The sequence below is a fragment of the Pyxicephalus adspersus genome, chromosome 2, assembly GCF_032062135.1.
Source record: "Pyxicephalus adspersus chromosome 2, UCB_Pads_2.0, whole genome shotgun sequence".
Taxonomy (NCBI): domain Eukaryota; kingdom Metazoa; phylum Chordata; class Amphibia; order Anura; family Pyxicephalidae; genus Pyxicephalus; species Pyxicephalus adspersus.
The window spans coordinates 125,487,972-125,514,162 of record NC_092859.1 but is presented as its reverse complement, the minus strand read 5'-3'; the positions used below and the strand labels follow the sequence as shown (position 1 = coordinate 125,514,162).

The following is a 26,191-nucleotide window of genomic DNA, read 5'->3' as shown; positions in this document are numbered from 1 at the left end:
GAAGAAGTGGTAAACCTTACCCAGTCTTTCCAAAATAAAAGTAGGCTTTTGGCTGTAGTGAGCCTTACTACTAATACAAGTAAATATTAATTTAGTTTCTTATCTGCCTGAAGCAGCACAAACACAGCAGATGTAATATACTGCTATAAGTTAGTCACATAACAAAAGAATAATAAAAAGGGAGCCAACACCATTTCTGAGCCTACATTTAATAAGAATTCGTTGTGGAATATTTAACTGCCAGCAACTGCGGAGATAAAACACAATATCTTGTATGGTCGCGACCAAAAAAAAAACTCTCAGAATTTTAGCTGGTAAATTCAATAATTAGCTCAGTATTGGTTTTAGTGGACACAAAAATAACCAAAACACTGGTATCAATTGATTCAAATATAAACCACAACCATTGGTGTAATTGGACACAAAAAACACCCTAACATTGTCATCAGATGCATAAATAATCCCCTGTATTGGTGTCAGTGAACACAATATTAACCCATAGAATAGGTCAGTAGGTACATCAAGAGACCCCCTGGTTTGGTGCAATTATTGGTGTCAGTGGGTGCAGGACAAAATGATTACACAAACTCAATACTTTGCCGTCTAGGGGCACAGCAAATTCCAAGGTTATGTACACATGTGTAATAATTGTTGTTAGAAACCGAACGACTATTTTTTGCGATTTCCTTGAACAATACAGAATTGTACTGAATCGTGCACTCTACGATTGTTCAAAATAATAGTAAATAATCGTTGATCTGTCGTTAGTCGTTTGTTTTCTAAAGACAAATATTGCACATGTGTACCAAATAAAATCCAATAAGGTACACACACTAGATACGATCGTTTGAATGATGAAGGAAATGAAATGTATTAGAGAAACTGTATTTCAGAACCATCCACAATCATTGAGGGACTGTACACACAATAGATAGCCAATGAATGTCACCCAAACGGATCCGCCAGGACGGGCGTCCATTTCCAGCGACATTGTTCGTTCATCAGCGTCGTTGGCCTGTGCACTTTTTTTGTTAACAATTATCGAACGATCAGTTGATAATTGTTCGTTTCCAACTACAATTATTGTACTGTGTAATGACTAAAGCACACACAAGACTGGTTCATCAACTCTGAGTATTATACCCATGCCTTCAGCAGCCACAGGTTTTTCAGTGACTAAGATTTTGCCATGCTTTTTAATATATGGTAACACAATGCACACCCTGTAAATAAAATGGAATATACTTATCTTGACTTTGAGCCATGTAATGAAAAGTCACTGCTTTCCCGTTCTCCAGCTGCTGAGGTATTCCACACTTCGAAGTTTGTAGAATACCTGGTTTGTGTGTGTGTGCGTACGTCTATAGAATGTATGAGCTGATGGAAAAAAACACAACATGATGCGGTATGAGCACCTGGGTGATCCAGCAAACCTAGAGTGAATGTCTTGAATATCATATTCTATTATTTGGCAAATGTTTTCTGCCTGCACCAGATCTCTAGGTTTTACTATGATAGTATCTTTTCACCAGTTTTGAAGAGCTTTAATATGAAGAAAAAGTGATTCCCCTCCCTCCTCCATACTCCTAAACAAACACATTTAGCAGAACCAAACATCCAATTTTTTGGAACAATCTTTGTATTAAAGAGACCTCATGTCTCTGTACATTTAGCTTCTGTTGGATATCTGTAAATAGTTTTAGCTAACTTTTAAAGCATTGTCCCTCTCAGATCAATCCCTGTCAATGTAACCAAGGCTGAATGATCAGATCACTCATTAATACTGTGTTTTTTTTAACAGTCTAAGGAGGTAAGAATTATTACAAGTACTAATTTGTGACTAGTTCCTAATAGATATCTTTTCTACTAGCAAAGTAATCAACCTACTGTAACCACCGTAGAGTTATATTGCAAGGAATTACAACTTTTTTTTTATTGATTCCACATTAGATTACATTACATATTTGTACACTGAAATCTATAATGTTAGTATCAATTTAAGCTAAAATAATAAGTCTTACCTGTAAAAATAAGTACATTGCGAGCAAGGTGCATGTGCTCTTCAACGTGTCATATGACACAATGCCAACAAGGCAAATCCCTACTAGCTACAGTATTAAAAGATACACAAACCACATACATCCTTTCCAACAAAGTAAATATAGAATATTTACCAAACCTCCCTTTCAGGTATTTTTTCATTAACTTAGGTTAGAAAAAAAGAAACGATATGCTTCTCATATTGTAGAGCACAGTGTACTAGGCTACATGTTTTACATGTCTATTGAAAGGTAAACAAGATAAATGTTGTAGCAGCAACATATTCCATTCATGGAGGTTTGCTTACAAACAAAGACTTAGGCTACCTACACACCCACAATAATTATTATTAGAAAATGAACGAATAATGACTGATCAATGATTATTTTGAACGATTGTATAGTGCGCGACTATGTACATGCTGTAACAATATAACGATATGCACGTTCAAATATAATCCACCAATAATGTACACACACTAGATACAATTGTTTGAACGGTGTAGGAAGTGACATGTACACACAATAAATAGCGAATGAGTGTCCCCCAATCAGATCCGCCACAACAATCGTTTGTTTCCAGCAACATTCCTCGTTCATCGGCCAGTCGTTGTGCACTTTTTTTGTTAACAATTATCAGGCGATCGTTTGTTAGTTGTCCGTTTCCAACTAAAAAGTTTACACGTGTGTACGTAGGCTTAGTTTGCTATACACCCAGGGTGGGTGAAATCAAGCTTTAACTGTAATTTATCTGGTAGCTTCACAGTTTAAACAAGAAGATGGTTAGAAAAAAAAGGGCAGCAAGGACATTTAGCTCCCTGATTTTCTATGTTGAATACTCCCTAATTATTTTCTAAACATGTTTTCTAACATTTTCTATAAAAGTATAAGGCATATTGAGTAAATCTAAATGAAATGCATTGTACATAGTATTTATATAGTCTCTAAATGAAATGCATTGTTACATAGTTTTTTTATAGCGCTAACATATTATGTAGCGCTGTGCAAAGTCCATAGTCAGGTCACTAACTGTCTCTCAAATGGGCTCACAACTACACAGTCCTTGGTAATTTTTTGGGGGAAAGAGAATTAACCTAACTGCATATTTATGGAATGTGGGAGGAAACTGTAGTACCCAGGGGAAACCCACACAAACATGGAGAGAACCTGCAAACTCCATGCAGATAGTGTTCGGGCCAAGATTGGAACCTGGGACCTAGTGCTGCAAAGGCTAGAATGCTAACCTCTGAGCCACCATGCTGCCCATGTGCTCCATGTTTGATTAAGCTATGCTGTGTACATTTTGTGCAGTGTATGCACTCATGAATACTAGTTTGATGGTAAATACTGATGTTCTATATGTAAGTAAAGTTCTTTTCTGGAAGCTTAGGTAAATATGTAAATAATATGAAATTTCCAACTCTTAGGATCCTTTACAAGTTGAGGAAAAGCTTCATGATTACTGTGTATATAGTGAATGAGATCTTTGATGTAGTAGTTAGAGACAAGTGCAGGTAGCTTGGTTACAATTAGAAGTGATGATAAAGAAATGAATTTCACAGAAGCCAGTTCTGAAATGACACAAATATGCCTAAATTGCTGTTAAGTACTGACAAAAGTTCTGGGGTAGCAGTGCCACAGTAGGATATATCTGTTCTATACTGTAAATGTAAATAGGGGTGCAAAAACAAGGAAAATGTTGGTGATCAGAAACTCCACTATAGGACAGACAACATATTAATTTGTCACCACAGGGAATGTCAGACATTGTGGTTAGGTTTAGCAAATCATAAATCAGATCAAAAGACTGCTGGGTGAGAATGCATTGGTTCTGCTATTGGTATATTACTCTGGCTTATTACTCAACTTAGGGGCCTTTATTATTCAGGCTGCTCCAGGTAATGGCCACTTATGATACTGAGCCTCCATGGTCAAACAAACTGAAATCAAATGAATGTAAAGCTCAGAAAATCAGGAAAGGTTAGGAAATGACTAGCTGATGCTAAACATTATACGGCCTGGAAATGTGATCTCTCTGACTCTCCGCAGCTTCTAAAGCACTAATGGGAGGCACCTACAGTGTACAGCAGTATCAGCATAAGCAACTGTAGAAAACTTGTTGTTTAAAAAAGTCAAATATCCAAATGCCTTCATGGGAGAATAAAGCCAAAGCTCAGGAGCTCAAATTTGATTCTCAGTGAGATGGAAGCCAATGAAGACAAAGAGAGGCAGCAGAAGAGGAGCGGAGGGAAGGATGGATGAGTCTGGCTGCAGCATTCATAATAGATTGTAGAGGAGGGAGTCCGGTTAGTGGAATACCAGAGAGGAGGAGGTTACAGTAGTCCAGACGAGAGATGATGAGAGCATGTACAAGGAGTTTGGTGGTCTCTAGGGACAGGTAGGGACAGATTTTGCAGTTGTTGTGAAGGTGAAAGTGACAGGACCTGGAAATGTTCTATGTATGGGAGTAAATGAGAGGGCAGATCGAGGGTGATGCCAAGACAACGTATTTGTCCCAGGAGAGGGACAAATAACAGTGTTGTTAACAGTTTGAAATATTAAAATATTCTGTTTTATATATTATATATTATAAATATATTAAAAATATTCTGTTTTACTTAGATGGTCTGAACCTTAAAGCTAAAGCATAGTTATAGACAATAGACACTAGATTTCCACCTAAGCTGGTGGCAAGTCACCAGCAAAAGGATTGCTGAACGGACTACTTACCTACACCTACAGAATCCAATGGAGCAAATTTCTGTACAGCCAAAATGCTACAGAAATTTGCTCCATTGGATTTTGGTTTCACAAGCAACAGAGCAATCCCGTAGGCAAAGGAAAATGTTTTGGTGGAGATCCAGTCTCAGAGTTGCTGCCACTGATGCATCAGGGCTAAAAGGTCAGACTACAGATACTGGTAATAGCAGCAACATGCCTGCAACAGAATTCTCAGAAATAAACCACTCACCTCTACAATGTCTCTCTCTTGCTTGTTCTGCCACTTTTCACTTGCTGGCGATTGATATTCTGGCATTGTTACCACTTAGAGAGCAACACTATAGAAACAGGTACATGTTCTATATAGCGATCATGTGGATAGTGATTTGCAAACACAACATGACCCTAACACTTTTAGGTTTAGCAGCTGCAGTCACGGAAGAATAAAAATATTGGAATATAAATAATAATCTTCTGGCAGTATTATTGTTTGCACAAACCCCTCCTATAGTAATTTCTGCTGTATTTGTCTGCATGTAAATTTGGAGAACAAAATGAACATAAGGTATATGAGGTATATAAGGTATATATATAGGAAAGTATGAAGTACTTATATTATCCACATACATTTTTTGAAATAATAGATAGATGCACACATACTCTTCTATGAGAGAGTTGTGCCGAGCCACATCTTTGTGTACAAACTTTTAGAAGTTTTAAAAGAGCTCCGCTTACTGGTTGTGCCTGCACAATAGTGCAATTTATTCGAACAAAAAGTTTTACTTTTGTTTCAAAAAACATTCTATGCATGGAGTTGGGCTGGAATAACATTGCTGAGCTTTGTCATGCATATTGGTGATTTATTGTGGCACACAATACTATGGCCCCTTTGGGTTGGGAAGGTGCAAAACTGCAATGAATGTTAAGTGCATTAGTGTGTTGAGGTGACATTAATTTTCCAAAGCTTTTCTTCAATTAGTTTACCCCTATGGAAGCCCTAAAATAATTATCAGGTGTTGGGAAACCCTTAATAAAATCAGTCAGTGGCAAAAAAAAATGTTATTTGCATTGCCTGCAAGTAAGAAGAATCCCCCATGTACATTAGTGATCTGAATGCCACCTTTACAGACAGTTATTGGGTTGCATGCAGTTGGTTCTGCCAAGTAGTGTTTGCTCCAGGACTTTGCAGTCACCATCTTATGTGAGGTCAATCAGTCACAGCTCAAAGTATCCCTGGTAGCTTCTGGAGTAACTTTGGGTTCCACTGAACACTGGTTTCCATCAACTGTAAAACAAATGTTTGCTTTATGGATAGTTGTGTTCTGTACCATACTTGTAATGTGTTTTGGATCTTTTATATAGATTTTATTGTATTTGTATCAGTAAAAATGTATATTCTTTTTTATCATTTTTAGTGTTTGCCAAACTCCCACTCCTGATTGGTGAATATTTATACCTGCTTTTAGTGCAGCTCAAGGAATCCCTGGCAAGCATTAAAGAAACTTTTGGTTTGACAGTGTTGGTTTTCTTTATGGATAATTGTGTTTTGTTCCTTCTTTGTAATGTGCTTTGTATCTTTTATATACATTTTTAATGTTTTGTATCAATACAAATGTATAGTTTTTCATATACATGAATATATATATATATATATATATATATATATATATTTTTTTTTTAACAGTAAAACAAATGTATGCTGTGTGGACAGCAGTTTTCTGCCTGAATCAAGAAGGTAAGAGGGAGGCATCCCATCCATTAGAAAACAAGACCTTCTGTCTTTTGTAACTGTCACTACTTCCCACCACCACATATCTCCCCTTCTATTGTGTGTTACTTCCCCCAACTACTAGATTGTAAACTCTTCGGCGCAGGGTCCTCTCGTCCTCCTGTGTCACTGTCTGTATTTGTCTTTCATTTGCAACTTATATTTATTGTACAGTTCTGTGTAATATGTAGGCGCTATGTAAATACTGTTTATTAATGAGCTGCAGTTCCTGTTGGTCGTTAATTAAGCAAAGCACATCCATAAATGATGATGGGAACAGCTGTACATAAAGCTGACATCTGAGATTTTTGGGCCCCATAATAAGTAAACTTCTTGGGGCCCTTTTTTTTTTTAAAGGGGCCCAGGTACAGAAGTACCTTTTGTACCACCTTGGCTGTACAGATGTTGGATTTTGCCCAAGGTGCCAGAAATATAAACATGTAGGCCGTAAACATTTAGCAGCCTAGAAGCAAGTTGGTCTTTGGCATTACAAAACCATTTAACCACCCATATCCAAAGAGTCCTGCAAAGACTGCTAAACCCACAGGCATTTGTATATAGAATTTGATGACATTTCTTTATGTTAACTTTTTAAACTACTTTTATTTAAATTTCACTAAATAAACAACACGTCCAAGTCATAAAATCCCCAGCACAGGCTGTAGAAACGATATTTTTCACGATTAAGGCAAGATTCCCAAAATAAAGATGGACGCCAGAGACGCCGTAGAGCATATCACGTGACTCAGCAAACACCCTATGCAATGGCAGCGTCGCTTTTCCGCTTCCCCTCCGTGTCAGGAAAATCTCGCGAGAACTGGGCAGAGGTGTAGTTCTGGCCGAGGAGGACTCTTAGCTCGGCCGGGACGGGCAGCGAAGAAGAGGGTGAGGGGTTTGCTTCAGTATCGGCACCGCCTCATCTTCCTCCTTCTCAATCGGTAAACGCTCAGACGTGAGAAGGCCGTGAGAGATCAGAGTGAGGAAACGGCTGGAAGCTCCCCATCCCCCACCTATAGGGGAAAGCGAGAGAGAGCTTCGCCATCGGCCCCTTTGGGTGGGGAAGGAAGCCGCTGGGGCTTTTAGATCGGCCCGGGTTCAGGCAGTCGGGGTAATGTTGCAGGCCGTGGACCTCTAATCGTCATCGGTAAGGGTTGTTGTGTGAGAGCTGCTGGCATGGTGCGGGCGAGGAGGTGGGGGAGGGGGCTATTTACATTTCTGACCCCTCACCATTCGCTGCTTTTACCCCCTGAGGGGAGATTCACCCGCATTGTCCTCCCAGCAGAGCCAGGGACACCCTAGACTTTTCATACCCCGCTTTTATATTACGTATCTCCTTTATCTGGACTTTTCTGGTGTCCTGTTTGTATAAATAGTGATTTCCTGAGGTAAACATGGTGGATGGATGACTATAGAGGCCTCATACACTGATATGTAAACCTCGTGTGTGTGGGAGGCCTCACTGACACCCTGGCACTACAATCACCACTGTTACAGCTGGCTTTATATATACATGCTGCAGATCACATGACCCTGGTGCCAGGCCTGGCTCCGCCTCTTGGTATTTGGACCACATACTAGCACAATGCTAAAATGTTACCCCGCGCAAGGGGCATCCGAACTTCACATCCATCTGTCATTTACAACCCCTAAATAATGTACAGCGCTGTGTAATGTTGGTGCTATATAATAACAATGGAAACAACACAAACTTTCAGCACTTTCATCAATTTTATTTTCACTTAAAGATATTAATATTAATAAACAGGGCTGATATAGCACCAACATATTACGCAGCGCTGTACAAAAAATAGGGGCTGCGAATCACAGATGAATACAGACACGGGGAAAAGGCCCTGCTCTGAAGAGCTTACAATCCATAAACTACGTACATATGCTAGATAAAAGTTGACAATCATCACTTGTGAACTTTAATCATACTTTCCCCACCTCCTAGATTGTAAGCTCTTCGGGGCAGCGTCCTCTCCTCCCCCTGTGTCACTGTCTGTCATTTGCAACCCCTATTTATTGTACAGCGCTGCATAATATGTCGGCGCTATAAAAAAAAAATATAAACATAAAATATTGCAGCACTTTCATCAATAGATCATCAATTTTATTTTGACCTAAAGCTATTATTAATAAGTGGGATTGATATAGCACCAACATATTACGCGGTGCTGTACAAAAAATAGGGGTTGCAAATGTCAGACACAGGAGGAGAAGACCCTGCCCCGAAGAGCTTACAATCCAAAAACTACGTACATATGCTAGATAAAAGTTCATAATCATCATTCATGAACTTTAATCATACTTCCCCCACCTCCTAGATTGTAAGCTTTTTGGGGCAGCGCTGCGTATTATGTTGTCGCTATATAAATCCTGTATAATAATAGGGGAGGAATCACCCCCACCCCGGGATCACTGACTGGCTGCTTCTGTTTGTTTTTATCATTGGTTTGTCCCCCACTTGTCTTCAATTCTCCATAGAATTACCAGCATTGTATAATCAGTGTTTGTTATCTCTACACCTGGTTTGTGTCTGGAAGGGACTTGCAGCCTATTGGCTGTGCTGCGTTCAAATTTTTTGACAACAAACATTCTGATTGGTGGGTGCAATGAGAAAGTGAGAGGGATGGCTTTACCTGTTGTGAACTGGCCAGTCATCAGGCTGGAGGCGGGGACAGTATTGTTTGTAATTGTATTGTTTTTACCTCCGTGTGGTGTCATTTCCTGGCTGTTGTGTGATATGTAAATCTCAGGACTGGACTTTATAGAAGGGCAAATCCTGTGCTGGGCAATACAGCTCCTGCATGGCCATTTGTTTGGAGGTCAGCGTTCAACAGATCTTCATCTTTATCCATTCTGTTTAGGAAATTTATCGACATCAAGGTTGGTGTGCTTTGTATTTCTATGTGTACTTTGCTGCATAAGTAAATATCTTTGGGAGTGTGGGATTCCCATAAGTTTGTAGAGTAGATGGAAATGTTTTGCAAGCCTTTAGTATTGGTGGATGAACCCATTGCTGGTTGGTATAGCTCAAGGCTTCCTATTGGGGTTCCTCCAAAGGTTTTAAGGGGCAGTTTATGATTTTGGGGTCAGTTTAAGTGACACTAATGATGGTTTGTGGGTTCAGAATGATAACCAGGAGGATTGTGTTCTTTGTAGAGGTCAGGGGACCTTGATAGATATATATATATATATATATATATATATATATATAATTTCGTTTGCCCAACATATGGCATGTAAATATAGCTGAAAAATGTTTGACCTGTTTTCATTCTATCCAATGCTGCCTCGTGCTGATCTGCATGTCTTGCACCCAGGATGGGATCAGTAGTCGGCTATGCCATGAATATGAGTCGGCTTCTTTGATGCATAAAAGCGGTATGAGGGGAAAAATGATTGCAATATGCAGTTCTCAACTCAGAAAAGAATTTTTTTTTGAAGCTAGGTGGCAAGCAATTGAATGCGGGTGGTAGCCCTGTATTGTGACCCAACTCATTAGTAACCACCCCAAAACAGCGGGGTGGTGCGTCTGGGTAAAATGGGCTAGGGAGATCACAGCAATATGGAAAAATGCTGCAGGTGGGTGGTGGCCCCCGCATTGTAAATACCCAACAACAGCTGGGTGGTTACTGCAAAGTGCCGGGTGGTGCGCCTGGCTAGAAGAGTCTGGGGAGAACACTGGATATGGATTTATTTATCTTCTGTGTGGATGGGTGTTTTATTTCAATATGTTACATATAATGCAGTATTTACCCCAGGAATTTTTTTAAGTTGGGTGGGAAGAAGCTGTAGGCGGGTGGCTGTCCCTGTAGTGTGACCCAATTCTTAAGTAACCACTCAAAAACAGCGTGGTTACTGAAAAGTGCCGGGTGGTGCGCCTGGCTAAAAAGGGCTGGGGAGAACACTGTAACTGTTCTAAAAAAATTGTTCTATTTATTGGGCATTGGAAACTTCTTTCTGGCTGCTTTCTGAAAATGGTAATTGCTTTACTGGAAGTGTTAGGAGAACATCCAGGCAACAAGGACTTAGTAAATGAGCAAGAAATGGCATGTGCTGGCAGTACTTGTTTCTTTTTTGAGTATAAATGTTAATTGAATTGAAAGGCTTTTTTCATTACTCATTTTGTGCAGTATAATACAATTGCTTATTTCCAAGGAAGTCTTTCCTAAAAATTGCAACAGTTCACTAATCAAACTAATACAGCGCCATAATTTCATTTGCCGGCTGCAAATTCATGGAATAATGTAACTCTCAATGAACTATTGCTGTATGTAGTGTGAAGACACAAAGCAACCAAGAGCAAAAGTTTAAATAAAATTGTACATTATATGTGTTTAAATTTATATCATATGATTCCTGGAGCATGATGGGCTAGCCAAAGAGGCAACTGCTGGCTCCATTGAATATCGAGAAGTCATTAGATTTTTTTATAACCAGAGAAACAATACAACCGGTGAAAATAAATCTAGAGAGGCATTCGCTGAAACATTTCCTGGAGGAGAACTTGAAACACATGGATGTGGAAGATTTTCCTCCAGGGAAAGTTTTAGTGGAAGTCAGGTTTACAGTTTTATATACAGACCCTTATATATTCTGTCTATACAGTACAGACCCTGTTTAGTTTTTTTTTTAAGTGGTAGGAGTTACATATTAACATATTTTGTTTATCGTTTGCAGCCATCACTTGGATCTATTATTTGTTATTTTATAAATGATTTTTAGTTTTACTTTTATTACCTTATCAAAGACTTGTGTACAGAGCTCAGTAGCTTAAGCTACATATTTGCACATGTTATTGAGACAACCTCCTCTGCTTCACTTTGCATTTGACTTTGGCAATCTTTTTCTTGCTGTTTTTTTAGTAAGTTAGGGTTAGACCCTCTTCTTTAAAGTTTTTTTTATTGCTCTCTGTGCCCCTCCTGTGGATTGTCCTGGTGACCATTGTCTCTGAAACAGTTAAGCACTAATAGTTGTGATCAGAGCAATAGGTGAGGGAGAATCCTCAGGGGTCAAAATTTTGTTTGTTTTGAGGAGATTTGTATTAATTCCCAAGCTTTGTGCGCAGATCATTTAAAGTCTGCTTAATAACTTGTAATTTTGGCAGCTATTTTTGATTTACACGCGACTGCAAATAATGAATATTGCTTTGTTTCCTGGTCTGGAAACATTGCTTACTTCATCACTTTCTGCTTATCGGACAGAAATGGTCATTTTGATTTGTTGGCCAATGGTCAGGCTGAAGGTAGAGGGGGGAAAACTGGAAGCTGATTGGCCACACAAACACTTCTATACATTATAGCAGAAATATTTGAATTGCAATGGCTGATTAAAATAACAAGTCTCATGGCAAGTTAAATGGTAAACATATATGTATTACTATTTTATATGTAGCCGTTTCCCCTTAGGCCTGCTTTCCATTTCCAGGAGAATTTCCATCTATCGGCTGAGAATGGGCGTTTCTATATTTAGATACTTGGCTCTTTTATTTGGGAAAGTAAAGCTGTAAAGAAAATCAAATGGATAAGTTGCAGGTTATTTGCTGATGTGTGTAAGGATTTTGCAATTCTAATTCTCTGTTTATGATGATTATCTTGAGAATATGTGCGTGAGTGGAAAGTTATAAGCCAGGCTGAGTAACGGTTTGTTATAATGATAGATTTTATAGCTCTTAGCAAGTCATCAGAATAGCTCTCATAATATGAGAAGGAGGCAGTGGCTTTCATCTTGGAATAGAGAATATGTCATAGCTGTAACATGAAGGCATTCCAAACAATGGAAAGCTCAATCAACATAGCTGGTTTTGAAGAATAATAACGCTATAAGGTTCAATGACTAAAGTCTATCAAATTTACTCACCTGAATTATGAAATGTGGGTTTAAGGGTCAGATCTAAGCTTGGATTCAGTAAATCTGTGAGTAAAAGGTGAATCACTGTGGTGCCTTCAAGTTTGAGGGCTTCTTTTGTTGTATTGCAAGGTATTATAACATAACTTGGGCTTGTTTACCTAAATGGATCCCGTGGTTAATTTTATATTTATCTTCCTGTAAAAGTGTTTTTTTTTCCCTTTTTTTGTTTTTTTTTGTTTTAATGCTTTTACAATCTACTAAGTTTGCTCATCTCCCCCCTCCATAGAACATATTGATTCTGCTTGTACAGCGGTTGTTCATTCATCTATCACTGAAAGTGATATCTACGGATTATTCTGTAATGTCCGACAGACGCCTGTACGTGGCTTAACATTAATCTATTGCAAAAATGGGCAATTCTTGCTCAAGATTTCATATATGGATTGAACGTTGATTCCTGTTATTCCTTCAACCAATATGCAGCCATTTGTGCTCCCTAACAACCATCCTATGGGAGAGCTCCTCGCAGTATACAGTAGCAACACGGCTACACTGTAGGCTCTCTGTGTCGGATGATGTTGGAGTGCTCCCATTGGCCGGTGGGGAGCACTTTTGTTAGCACAATATCTCTGGTAGCCGATGGGTTCAAGATCCAGGCACACAATTAATTTCAGGGAAATACCAATCATTTATATTACTCACGCTACCCTTTGACCAGTGTATGGCATTTTAGGTTTACTTTTGTAAAGGTTCTACTCTTTTTTTTATTTTTTTTTTGTTTTTTTATTTAAGCCATTGTTTATATATAACCCCTGGTACAGAGAACCTTTTTTCCATTTCCCCTTTACTGTGTGTAAATTGTGTTAACATTACTACTTTAGTTATGTAAAAATGTTTAAACAGTGCTTTTTTTATGTAAATGAAATTCATCACCTTGTCATTGTGGTTTTAGATATGCAAGTCAGGGAGAATAGGGCCAAGTAAATTAACTTATCAATAAGTGTTCAGTTCAAAACATGTTTGTATGTAAATATATACAGTACATACAATGCAGCAACTGTATCACAATAAATATTTAATCTGCTTTTATAGTCCCTCTAAGTTCACAGTTTACAAATGAAATTGCATATTCTGCACATTTACATACTGAAAGAAGTCAAATATTTTAGCATTTCTTTAGTTGATCGCTTTGGCTGTATGTAAAACATTTTTTTGCTTAATATTACACTTCCATATGTTTTTGTTATGTTCTGGTTTCTTGTCAAAACATAATATTTCTTGTCATCAAATGCAGAACAGCCTTTTAAAGCTGAATTTTAGTCAGTAATAGGAGAATATGATCTGGAAGCTGCTGGCTTACCTTTAGCATAAGCTCTTTTTATTATATTTTTTGGCTGTACTCTAGTGCTCATGCATAAGGTTTCTTCTGTGTTGTGTAACCGAATTTTCTCCTTAAGGCTAAAAGGCTCCCAGTTGTGTTCTCATGTCTGTTTATCAGGGGAGAGAGGTGACATTGTAGCCCTGGGTGGATATGATCTTCTAGCACTCGGTCAGCCCCATCAGCTCATCCAGATTACTTTTATACAAATGTTCCATTTGGGTCCAAACCCTGCTGAATGTAGCTATGCTAACAGTGCGACGGTTTTCATATACATGATGGTGCTTGAGGAAGTTTTTCTAGTGGTCATGTGATATGGTTGTAAAATGCAGTCTGGGGGGGTTATGTTGGGCCCTGACAAGCAATGCTGTCTGAGAGCTGATGTGCTGAAACTTGCAGGGCATAACACAGGAATTGCAAAATTTTGAGATTTCCTAGAGTGCTTCAAGGCTGCTGCTGTTTTAGGCCTTTATGCAGCATAGTCGGTTAAATCTGAACCCCTAATAAGCATACAAATTAATAATTGGACATTGGGCACAGACAGATGTACGGCCCCAAATTGGGCAACATCTTCTTTCTTGTTCTACTCAGCCAGTATTGTAAGCAAACCGTATGCATAGAGTCCAGCCATGTGCAAAGCTGGGTATTCCTCTGGCTGTGCTTTAGAATTACTGGCTGCCACCTGAAAGATGCATGAACAAGCACAGTACATACAGCATCATTCTGCTTTATGGAGAGGGTAGAACAAATGAGCGGCACTCCGCTGCGTTCCCTTTCACTTGCATTGCCGTCATTCGTCAGGATGGATCCATGAACGACGATGGATCGCTGCTGTTCACACGTCAGATTCTCCTTTGATACCAGCCGTGAAACCATAATCGGGCGACAATTATCTGACGTGTATACACTCTAATTAATAGGTTAATGTAGCCAAACAATTTCTAGCCAACCACTGGAAAATATAGTATATAGGTAGAGGTAAGTAATGCTTGTCTAATTGTCATTAAAAATGATTACTGATGTGTCGTTAGATAATGGCTTATTAAAAAAAAAAAAAAGCTTTTAACAATGTCACGTGATGATGATGATCCATGCTTATTCTTGAGTTCATTGAAGGATCCATCCTGACAGATTTATTCTGGCAATATTATGTGGTCCTTTCTCCACATGTATGTCCATTAGGCATATGATCTTTCTTCAAGCGATCCCATCTCCTGTTGGTGTGCGCGCTCTGCAGATCTCTACAAGAGGTTACATTATTCCTTGTCAGTGCTCATTCAGTGCTAACTGAGGGTTTATTTTCAGGGACAGTCATTAGTTAAGTGTATGTAGCTATGGAGGTGAGTAGGCCAAGCAGCTATGTACATGTGTCTTCCTGATGACTAGTATGTCATTTAACAATTATTAGAGCAGGGGAATTTTATATTTACTATAATAAATGTGTGTGTAATACGTGAGAGCTGTAAAATGTTTGAAACCACATTAAACAAAAATAGTTTGGGCAACATTCACAGTTCTCCTGCTGTAATCTGTACCTGGCGTTTTTTTTTGTGATCTCTTAGGCACCTGTATTGGACAGACTGGCTAAACAGATAAACCAGCAACTATACAACTCTGCTGTAACTTTCTAATACTTCCTTAAGATTTTTCTATCACTCAGCTATCTCTTACGTTACATACTTTTATACAAAGTTAAGATTTAAACTGACTGCTCAGCATCTCCATAATGCAATTTTGTGTCGGCCAATAAAGCTGTAATTTGGTTATCCCATCCCAAATCACATCTGTATACCTAGGATGTAAAAATAATACTACAGTTATTTAAACTAGCAGATATTGACCTGAATAGACACGTAGTGTCAGTTTCTGTGACCTAGGCTGATTTCTCTTACAAGAGTCTTATGTGAACCACAAATGTCCTTTATAATAGAGAGGCGGAGGAGTTTCTAGTACAAATTCGCCTAGGCTGACAACACTGATATTGATAGATCTAATACAGTGAGTAAATGTTGTCACCCTACAACAGGAAGTGTTACTGGTAGGATCATAGTGAGGAAATGGAAAAAAGCCTTGCAAAGGAAAACTTGCAGCCACTGCATATTGGCACTGCTATGTTAAAGTTTATTACATTTTTGGATGTTTCAAATATGCCTAATTAAGCATAGGATCTCTTGTAGTTAAATTTTACTATAATTTGTTATCGTATGTCTAGCACTGGCACAGTTAACTTTACATAAAATACATTTCACATAATAAATATAATATTTTCATTATTCAGCATGATTTATATAGCACCAACATATTACGCAGCGCAGTACATTAAATAGGGGTTGCAAATGACAGACAGATACAGACAGTGACACAGGAGGAGAGGACCCTGCTCAGAAGAGTTTACAATCAACAGTGGCAACATCTTCACCCGTTTTTCTGGTTTTCGGTCTCCAGTCATCCTAAGTTTTTTTTTTTTTTTAAAGTAGTTTTGCTTAGGGTTTTATATCCACTGTATTTTCAGTCTTGTACTTTAGGCCTATGATTTAAATGACCTTATCGTCTCGCTTGGTCATTGAAGACATCTCAACGTTTTTTAAGCATTGTTGTGAATAAACATTATACTTTCTAGAGCTAAGTAACCATGTGCTGTGCTGCACAAAATGTGATCACCATGCAGATGTTTTATTTCTAGTTTATAATTTACCAACAGAAAGTGATTGGTTATTTTATCTAAGCCACAGTTTTACTTATAAAGTATATCCCGGTTATGTATAAAGTGGGGGAAATTTGCAACCAGTGCCTGCTTACCTACTCGGGAGAGTCGCTGTACTGGGGATAGGAACTTTAAATTGTTTTATGTTTAATGAAACACTTTTGCTTTTTGACAGCTGGTATAGGGTGTAGCTCCTGTGTCTCAAAGAGGAAATGATGTTTTTTTGCCATCTATACCCTCCAAGATTTCCCTTAAAGGGGCATTGTCTAGTCTATTCTCTATCCAAAGCAAAAACGTTTTTTAAAATACTTTGGAGACGATAATAAGGTTGGAGAGGATACACTTTAATAGGATCCAGCAAACCTGGAATGGATTTTGTTTTAAAAGTTTTGCTAGTTTTTTGCTAGCAAATGTTTTGAATCCTGGACCAGATCCATTCCAAGTTTGCTGATTCACCCAGCTTCACTGATTAAAATGTATCCTCTCCAGCCTTGGAGAGCTTTAGTAAATCAGGCCCCATATTTTGTTATGAGGGAGCTGTTCATGTCTAAAGAAAAATCATTTTGTACTTCTCATGGGTGCAGCTATCGCCCAAAAACTTCATCCCGTGCTTACTAAGTTAGGGAGTTTGGTCCCTCGCACCCCACCGGCCTGCTGATCTGACCATGAAGGAACAGGATCACTTGTACATCACATTCTGACTACCGCTTTCTCTTCTCTCTCCCAGTAGTACTGCTGTACAGGAGATTACAGTAAGATTGTGCCAAGAAAAACTAATGGAATTAATTTTCTTAATAAATCCATAACTTCACTTTGTTTTCAATAACTATTTGTGTCCTTTCTGTAATCTGCAAAGAAAATTTTCATACCTTGTGGTTTGAAAAGCTTGATTATCTATGGGGAAGAGATGAAGGATAGGCCTTATGTCCTGACTATCCCAATCCGGCAGCTGCTATTGCTACATATGTATATTTTTGTTTCATGTAACTGTTAGTTGTTTGAGCATTTGCCTTGTCAAGTCCCTAGCACATTCCCCTCCCTCCTTTCACGTCAAAGGAATGTCTAACTGCTGTCTGTTTTGGCAGCTCCTTTATCCCTACCTTTACCTTCTTACACAACTATTCAAGTAACGGCCTGGGGGCAGAGAAAAGTGAAACATCATAGTTTTGTTGTTCTGGCCTATCTGACGTAAAATCCAAGATGGTGGTCCCCAACAATGTACCTGATTTTATAACGCTCTCCAAGATTGATGAAGATACACTTCCAGTGAACCTGGGTGATTCAACAAACCTGGAATGGATCTGGTCCAAGATTGAAAACATTTGCTAACAAATAGCAAATGACTTTTAGGAAATCAATTCCAGGTTTGCTGGATCACCCAGCTTCACTGATGAAAATGTATCCCCTCCAGCATTACAGAACTTTAATAAATCAGACCCAGTGTTGGGTGGATGTTTCCACAAGGAAGTCTTGTACAGATCAATAACATACATACACAAAACATGATGAATGCACATATAGCCTTAGAGGATTATTGTTGTAATGAATAATCTGGTGGTTAGTCTCTTAATGTATTTGAGTAATACGTGGTTAAGTTAATTGGGGTTAAATGCCTAATTCTGACATTACTGGAAGTGACAGGAGGACTTGCTAGAATCCATTCACACTCGCTGGATCTTCATAGTAAAAACAATGTACAGTGATATAAACAGTTATAAAATGTACAGTATTATAAAAGGGCTTTTACATTTTATAAATCTTTACAGTGGAATTGCAAGCCTGTGCTGGGTCCTTACAATGGAGGTGCAAGCACTAAATATAGCCAACCAACCTCCATGTAAAATGCAATGGTTTTAGTTGTATGACATGTGAAAGATGTCATTAAATTCAATGTCCAAACAACCAAATGAGTTTTGAAATCCGTTTCCTTAATAAGTGGCATAAAACCTTGTGATTTCTGTACAGAAGTGCTATAAAAGAGCGTTGTAATGGCTCCGCAATATGAAGTCTGTGCAGCAACAAAAGGACTCGTTCCTTGAGTCATGTGACAACATAAAGTATAGAAATTATCTGGTGAAATTAGCAAATTCTCTTCTCATAAATGAAAAATATAAGCAGAGTAGGAAATCTAATTTCATTACTAAATTCTCTGTTGGAAAGAAAAATGGAGATGTGATATTCTGCGCAGCATTGCTGCTTGATGAATGCAATTAGAGAGAATTTCTGCTTGGGAATATTTTCTGTTTGGAGGGCAGAGCTTTCAGGGAAGATTGTGTGGTATCATTACTCATCTGTGCGTGCCATCTGTTGCCAGAGATGACATTATAGCATAATGAAACAGATCTTTGTTTGGGCATAACTTGCCAAATGATCCTTCTTTTGATTTTATTGGATACATGTATACATAGATTAATTTATCTGTGTATTTCAAAGCATCATTTCCAGTTTATTGTGAGTTTCTGTTTTCTTGCATATATATAGAAAAGTAACACATCATATCACTTCTGAGATCCTCAAATGTTTGTGTACTGATTATTACATTTATTCTACTTCTATTTTACCTTTCTCGCTTCTTCGTTTTCATTTTAATCAACATGCTAATGATCTGTTTTCGTTACATACATTATTATAACCTTGAGATCATAATTGTTCATACTTTTCTTTGCAATGCAGGCAGGTGGAGAGTTGCTGTACATAGCTTCCTAAAAACTTTACCCGCATACCCCCAACAGCCTACATGTTTCATTTATTGAGAATGACACAAGGCTCCCCCACGTATGCGTGGTCCAGAGTCCGTGCATTTAGTAGTCTGTAGGTCTGAAAAGTTTGGCGAGCAGTGCACTAAGCTATGCACAAATTAAAATACATAAATGATGTAGTCTGTCACTAACACCATAATAGCCCCTCCTATGAAGTTACCATACATTAGGAAATATCTTCAGTGGATTAGGTGTTAGATCTAATAAAAACATTGAATCTAACAAAAATCTAATAAAAAACAGGACATTCATGAATAAGGTTTTTTGATCAAGCTCCTGTAATCTCACCAAACTGGACACTTAAGATGTTTGTGCTTTTTTTGCTTTTTGCTTCTCAATCTAAAATGAAATGTAAAACAAACATTTGGATCTCATAGGTTATAGTTGGGTTTGGTAAAAAGTCTGCAGGTGGCCATATGACACATTGTTTAAACTGGGCTTTACGTGTAATGTTTATTAGTTTAAGAAAATTTATTTTAGTTTTCATGTTTTAAACTTTTTTTTTTTTCTTTTTTTTTTTTTAGTTTATTGTGGACATTACTATTGCGTTACATTCTTTACGCGGATATGAAGAGTGAGGTTTCTTCAGATGCACCAAAGAAACAGGAAAGCCTAAAAGGGGTATTGCTGAACCCTGAGCCTATTGGGGCAGCAAAGACCTTTCCATCAGACGTGGACATGATTTCCAGTAAGGTGGGCAGTGAGTTCTCTCATTTGTGCAGTGACTCAAATAAGCAGCCGAGGAGCTTAAACAGCAGCACAGAACAAGAGAAAGGACTTGTGCGAAAAAAGAGGAAAAGCCAGCAGGCTGGGCCTTCCTATGCACAGAGCTGCGAGGCTAAGAAAAATCAGAGACTTCTAGAACTTCGATTGGGCCCTCAAAGTGATGAAGACAACGACTCTTCCTTTAGTGATTGTGTATCTTCACCTTCATCTAGTTCACATTTTGGTGACTCTGATACTATGACCTCTGACGAGGACAAGGACAGTCCTAGACATTTCTCTCCGTCAGGTGTAAATACTACAAATAGGACTCCCAATTCAAGGGCTCAAAAATGGCCTCGTCCCCAGTCAGAGCCTGTGCCTAGTATGCTAATGAAGCGGCCTTGCTATCAGGTGAGCTCCTTACGGAGGTCTGTGCACCGAAAGACTTTTCCCAAAAAGGGTTCCACACAGAGGACACAAAAGCAGAAAGAGAGGCTATTATTGCAGAGGAAAAAGAGAGAGGTTCTGGCCAGGAAGAAGTATGCGCTGCTTCCTAGTTCCAGTAGTTCCAGTGAGAATGACCTTAGCAGCGATTCGGCCTCTAGCACTAGTTCTTCCACTGAAGGAGAAGAGGATATCTTTTTGACTCCAGAGGAAAATCACCAAAATGGTACAACTCTTCCCTCAGGTAAAATAGATTCTAAGCGTGTGTTTTGTGTTTACATTTACTTGATGTTTTTTTTTTTCTCCAGCTTTAAAAGGGTGCTAAGATGTGGTGATTTGTAATTCCATTAGTAAGTGTCACCACAGCAATGTATGGTTTGCAAAGGAATATATATATATACAGGTAGTCCCCGGGTTACATATGAGATATGGACTGTAGGTTTGTACTTAAGTTGAATTTGTATCTAAGTCGGAACAGGTACATTATTTTAATGAATGCAATTAGGACGGATGCTTGTCTCAACATATTATTAGGCAGCAATGTGTCAGTTACTGTATAAAATCCTCACTGTGAGTTAATCAAAAACAAAGCAAAAAAAAAAAAAGTTCTTTAATTTCTGGAGGAAGCTGTGCTTTGACATGCAAAAAGAAACAACTGCAGAGTTTGTCTTGGTCATTAACCTACCTGATAGTAACCCTGAGTGTGGCCCAGGGTAAAAAAAAAACCTGCTTAAAGCAGTACCCCCCAAGCCACACTCGGGATAGCTAAAACATAAAAAATATTGACTTACCTGGTCCAGTTGGCTTCCTCCAGTGTCCTGCCTGTCGGATCCCATATTCCGGTCGAGTCCTCTTCCTCCAATCTATCCCCCGGCATATTTAGGGGAGGTATGCCTAAGAATTATAGGTCTTCAATGTAAAATAAATTTTCATGAAAGACAATGTACCGCTTTTATACATATAAATCTGGACAGAAATGAACAGCCCAGGAAGGTAAAGAGTTAGAAGATGCTACAGATCAGCTCAGCTCTTAATATCACCCACCACTCAGCTGTGTTTAGCAAAACACTTCTGCAAGTCATGCAGGCTGCCCCCTCCCCCATCAAGCCTCTGTCCTGCATGCAAGCAAGCAAGGAAGCCCTGTTTGTATCTAGGAGTCGTCCATATGTCTGATGTCCTTAACTCAGGGACTAGCTGTATATCAGTGTTAAACTGGGAATTTTTTTTAAGCCAGGTGGGAAGAAATTGTAGGTGGGTGGCAGCCCCTGTATTGTTACCCAACTCTTCTGTAACCACTCAAAAACATCGGGGTGGTTACTGAAAGGTGCCAGGTGTTGTGCCCGGCTAAAAGGGGACTTTGGCCAGTCTTTTCCACAATATTGTTCTTTGCCAAAGGGATTTATATTAGAGTTTGTTATATGTCCATTTACAGCATTTCACTCCACAAACATTAACAGGTAATGGTGACAAATTACTTTAGTTACAAATCTGTAGATCTAATATGGTAGCGGCTCTGTGGCTCAGAGGTTAGCACTCTGGCCTTTGCAGCGCTGGGTCCCACGTTTGAATCTCGGCCAGGACACTATCTGCATGGAGTTTCCCCCATGCTTGTGTGGGTTTCCTCCTTTGATGTCATCACACCACTCACATCGGTTAAAAAAAAAAAAAGAGTACCAGGCACTTCATACCTGAATTAAATAAGATGGAGTCCATCATACTCCTTAGAAGTTTCTTATTATTGCCACACCGGATTGTAATTTCATAGTTTTAAATTGTTTATTAATGTATAGGTGTGCTTATTTGTTCCACTTGACCAATATGCATTTTTATTTCCTTAGGTTATGAGATTGAATACAACAAAACGATGTGTACACAGTTTTTCACATGGCTTTATGCAGAAATGCAAACTATATCTAGGCTTTAGTTTACTTGTACAGCAAAGAAATTCTTCCAGTTTTCTATTCAATTCCAGAGCCTTGATCACTGAGCCCTGTTACCAGAGGCTTGTTGGCAGAGTAGCCTGGTACAGCTGGTGCTAGCTTTAAATAAATCCCCCTGCCTAACAATAAGTAGTTTGTTGCCATGGGTGGCAATAAATGGAGCAGATGGTTTCTGAAGAATGGCAGAAAAGCACGATTAACCAGCAGAAAATGTCAGGCTTCAGTAATTTTTTAGATTTGTTGATATTAATCAAGTTTTACTGGTTGTTTTATTTTGAAAATGCTGACTTCAGATGTAAACATATCACAACCCTTGGCACTTCAAACCAAGCACAATATGAAAAAATGCTTTAATTTCCTTTAGTGTATAGCAGGTGCCAAAGTGATCCGTTGATTCAAGAATAAAGCTTTTCCTAAAGCAGAAGTAAACAGTTTAAAATGTTGATCCCCAGGAGGTACAATTCATGACCTGCCAGACAAAAGGGACCCTTCCATCCCTGAGCTGTGTGGGCATGTCTGGCACTACTTCACCCAGTGTTCCTCCTGGTTTGCAGTCTTTGGCTGTCTTCTTTAGCTAGGTTGGCATGCACATGGCAGTTACTCTATGCCAGCACCGAAAGTTGCTGAGACTTCTTCTACAGCTCAGTGTACCCATTCAGCTTTCTCATTATTCAAAGTTTCTGCATTTAATCTTGTTTGCTTGCAGCACATTTTACAACTCTATGTTGGTTAATGTGCTTGTTAATGATGCAGGCAGGAGGTTGGAGACTTAAAATCAGGGCGTTGTGTTGTACCCAAATCAGTGTACAGTGGCAATCAAATGCATAACAGTGTTTAGGATAAGTACACGTCACAGGGAGACAGAAGGCATCACACTGTAACTGTAGCCAATGACTTCAGACTTTATTGGATCTTTGCTTGATTTAGGCCACCCAAGGGGAAACCAAACTTTATATGCAGGTTTTAAATTCACAAAAATATGCTCTCTTGCCCATCACATCACATTGACCAGTGCAGTGCCATGACCCTCAATTGTATGACATGGGTATTGGTACTTAGGGAACCCACCAAATCTTGGGTGCCAGATATGACCTCAGCAGGTTCCATTAAAAACGTTGTACACTTTTCAGGTTTATATAAATGTAATGGGTTCCCTCTGTAACTTGCTTTCATGTACCTCTATTTCTTCACAAAAAACCATAAATGTTATATTTGTATTGTGGTTTATTTTTTAAGGAATATGCCACCAAGTGCTTTGTTTATCTAAAAGTTAACTTTTTTTGTTTTTACAGGTAGCATTGATGAGGATGTTGTAGTCATTGAAGCTTCATCTACCCCTCAAGTCCCAGCCAATAATGAAGAAATTAACGTTACTTCTACTGACAGTGAAGTAGAAATTGTCACAGTTGGTGAAACTTACAGGTTAGAACATTATTGCTTGACCAGTACTGCAAAAAAAGATATTACATAAGACCATGTTAAATGTTTTATTTTCTGCCATAGTTCCAGGTTTAAATAAATGTGTTAATTAAAATATAAAGTGTTAAGTGGAATGAGGGATATCGGTAATCATTTTTTGTACATTGAAAATATACCATTTTTACTGTTAGATAGTAATGGCTGTGAGAATAATACTGAACACTGACTTAGTATGCACACATGGAAAAGTTATTGCCTGTTGTTCTTGAAATCTCCCAAGAATACATTTCAGCCTATTGTTTAATTGCATTTTTGTAATGTTACCTGTCCCTCCTGGTTTTTTCAACCTAGTTACTGACTACAAACATATTGGTATGCGAGAGGGGTGTAAACTTAATGTTTTCTACACAGTGTACATTTTTTTGGGGGCGGGATATAAGAGTTGTTGGTAAAACAACCCCTTTTCCCATTTCATTTACACAGACGTGTGACTTGACACTGACTATCCGGTTTATACTCCCTGCTACTTAAAAAATCTGGGCCTTTCCTCCACTGTAAAAGGCTAGCAATGAGCATTTCATTCTGCTGGAAATGCTACTTAGCACTGTATTAGATTTAGTAATCCTGGTCCTCCACCTTCTATGAAGAGTGAAAGATTTAGAGAAATGTGCTGCTGTGTGGATCAGGGGAGTAATTCTGATTCTGAATGTCTAGCAAGGCAAATTCGATAAAGGCCACGTATTCTCTATGCTATCATCCCTGGAAGAAATCTGCCTGTTTATGGCCAACTTGAACATTTGTTTCAATAACAAACAGTGGCAGGTGTTTGCTGTATGCCCCATGTTCTCAACACTGTTTTCAGCATCTGGCAGTCCTCTAATCAACCCGCTGCCTGAACAAATGCCCCTGCCTGCCAACCACCAAGGAAAAAAGCAGCAGCGTTGGAGGCAGCTACTTTCACATGCAGTTAGAAAGTGATAACTTTGGTTTGTTCACGTGAGTGGTTGTATACAGACGACTAACACCCTGCTACTATCCCCCTCATGCATTGTTTTTTTTCTTTTCCAAGAAGTAGGGAATGTCCAGATATGTTTTTTTCTTACAGCCAGTATGCTGTCATCCATCTCATAGTGTGACTGTAGCATTCCTCAGGAGATTTAGGCTGGCAACATAGTCCAAAGTCTGGGCATTGCACTTTATAAGGGCCACAAGTAATCATTTGCACTGATTAAAATACAACCAGATATATCATAATTTGATCTGCTTGGTTGGGAAGTATTTGGCAAGCACAGTTGTGTCGGCATGTGTCTTTGGTATCTAGCAAGCCAGTAAAATAGCTAAGTACATAGTCAAGGACTCGACAGACTTGTGAAAATATATATTACTCACTGAGATTTATTATCGAATATCTGGTACCCAGAGGGGAGTATGAGTAATTTTAAAGGAGACTAACCTCTGTTTAAAACCTGTTTTCTCCCCCCCCCATTACTTCCACAACCATGCCTTTGAGACAGCATTATTTGTATTACTTCTGGCACTTTGCTATAGATTGCTGGATCTGTGTGCAAGCAGTAGGCACAGATTCATCACCTATCATTAACACTTTTGCACATAGTTGCTGTCTTGCTCCATGGTACATTTCATGGCTGTGCAATAAAAGCTTTATGAAATTAGGGTTAGCAAAGCTAACAACAATTCCATCATACTCTGTTCTTCTTTGCAGTATGCTCATGAAATGTTTAGTAACTGGCTGGCTCTGTGGTTAGCAGACTTGAGGCACTATCTGCATAGAATTTTTTTTTTTTTGGCACCAACATATAACACTGCGCTTAACAAAGTCTAAAGTCATGTCACTAACTGTCACTCGGAGAGGCTCACAGTCTAATGTCCCTACCATAGTTCTAGTTCAGCCTAAGGCCAATTTTGAGGGGGGACCAATTAACCATTGAGTATATTTTTGGGATAATCCTAGAAGAAACCCACATATGTCCTCTTTTTGTTGACACTGCTGACCTTGCAGTATCAACTCTTTAAGTTTCCACATTCCAAAAAACATACTGGTAAGGTTAGTTGTCGTCTGACTTAATAAATCAGGTCTCGCTTTTCTGCCGCTCCAGAGTTAGTGGTTGAATTTCCTGCGTTTTGTCTATTGTAGAATAACAAGTTTAGATCTGCTACCCTCTTCCCCTTGCTTCTAAATATCTTTGTGTTGCTCTTTTGCTACCACACAGCATGTGTATATTCTAGGACACTCTATTAGGAGTTTACAAAGGGCTGCCAGATATTTTTTCTTTTTTCTTTCGGGCTACACAAAACGGTGGAGAGAACAATGGCAGTACTGTGTTGTGTAGCAGAGCTGTGTAAATCTCAGGACTTGGTGAACAGAAATACAAATCCCTTGGCAAAAACAAACCCACCCCAGCCCAAGAATAGAATGTGGTAAGAAAAGCAACACACA

The 26,191-nt window shown here is 38.7% G+C and overlaps 1 protein-coding gene across 7 annotated transcripts in view; it reads left to right on the top strand.

Annotated features, from left to right (window-relative positions):
- The first annotated feature begins 7,284 nt into the window (after positions 1–7,284).
- Positions 7,285–26,191, top strand: part of RNF111 (ring finger protein 111) — a 35,232-nt gene continuing 16,325 nt past the window's right edge. For 5 of the 7 annotated variants that reach the window (XM_072402314.1, XM_072402311.1, XM_072402310.1 and 2 more), the window contains exons 1-3: positions 7,285–7,466; positions 19,750–20,618; positions 23,607–23,736. In XM_072402314.1, the coding sequence (XP_072258415.1) occupies positions 7,288–7,466; positions 19,750–20,618; positions 23,607–23,736 (1,178 nt within the window). In that variant the 5' untranslated portion in view covers positions 7,285–7,287. Of the gene's footprint in view, positions 7,673–8,921; positions 9,418–19,749; positions 20,619–23,606; positions 23,737–26,191 lie in introns of those variants that run through there. The other 2 variants (XM_072402312.1, XM_072402313.1) reach the window with 2 other exon arrangements.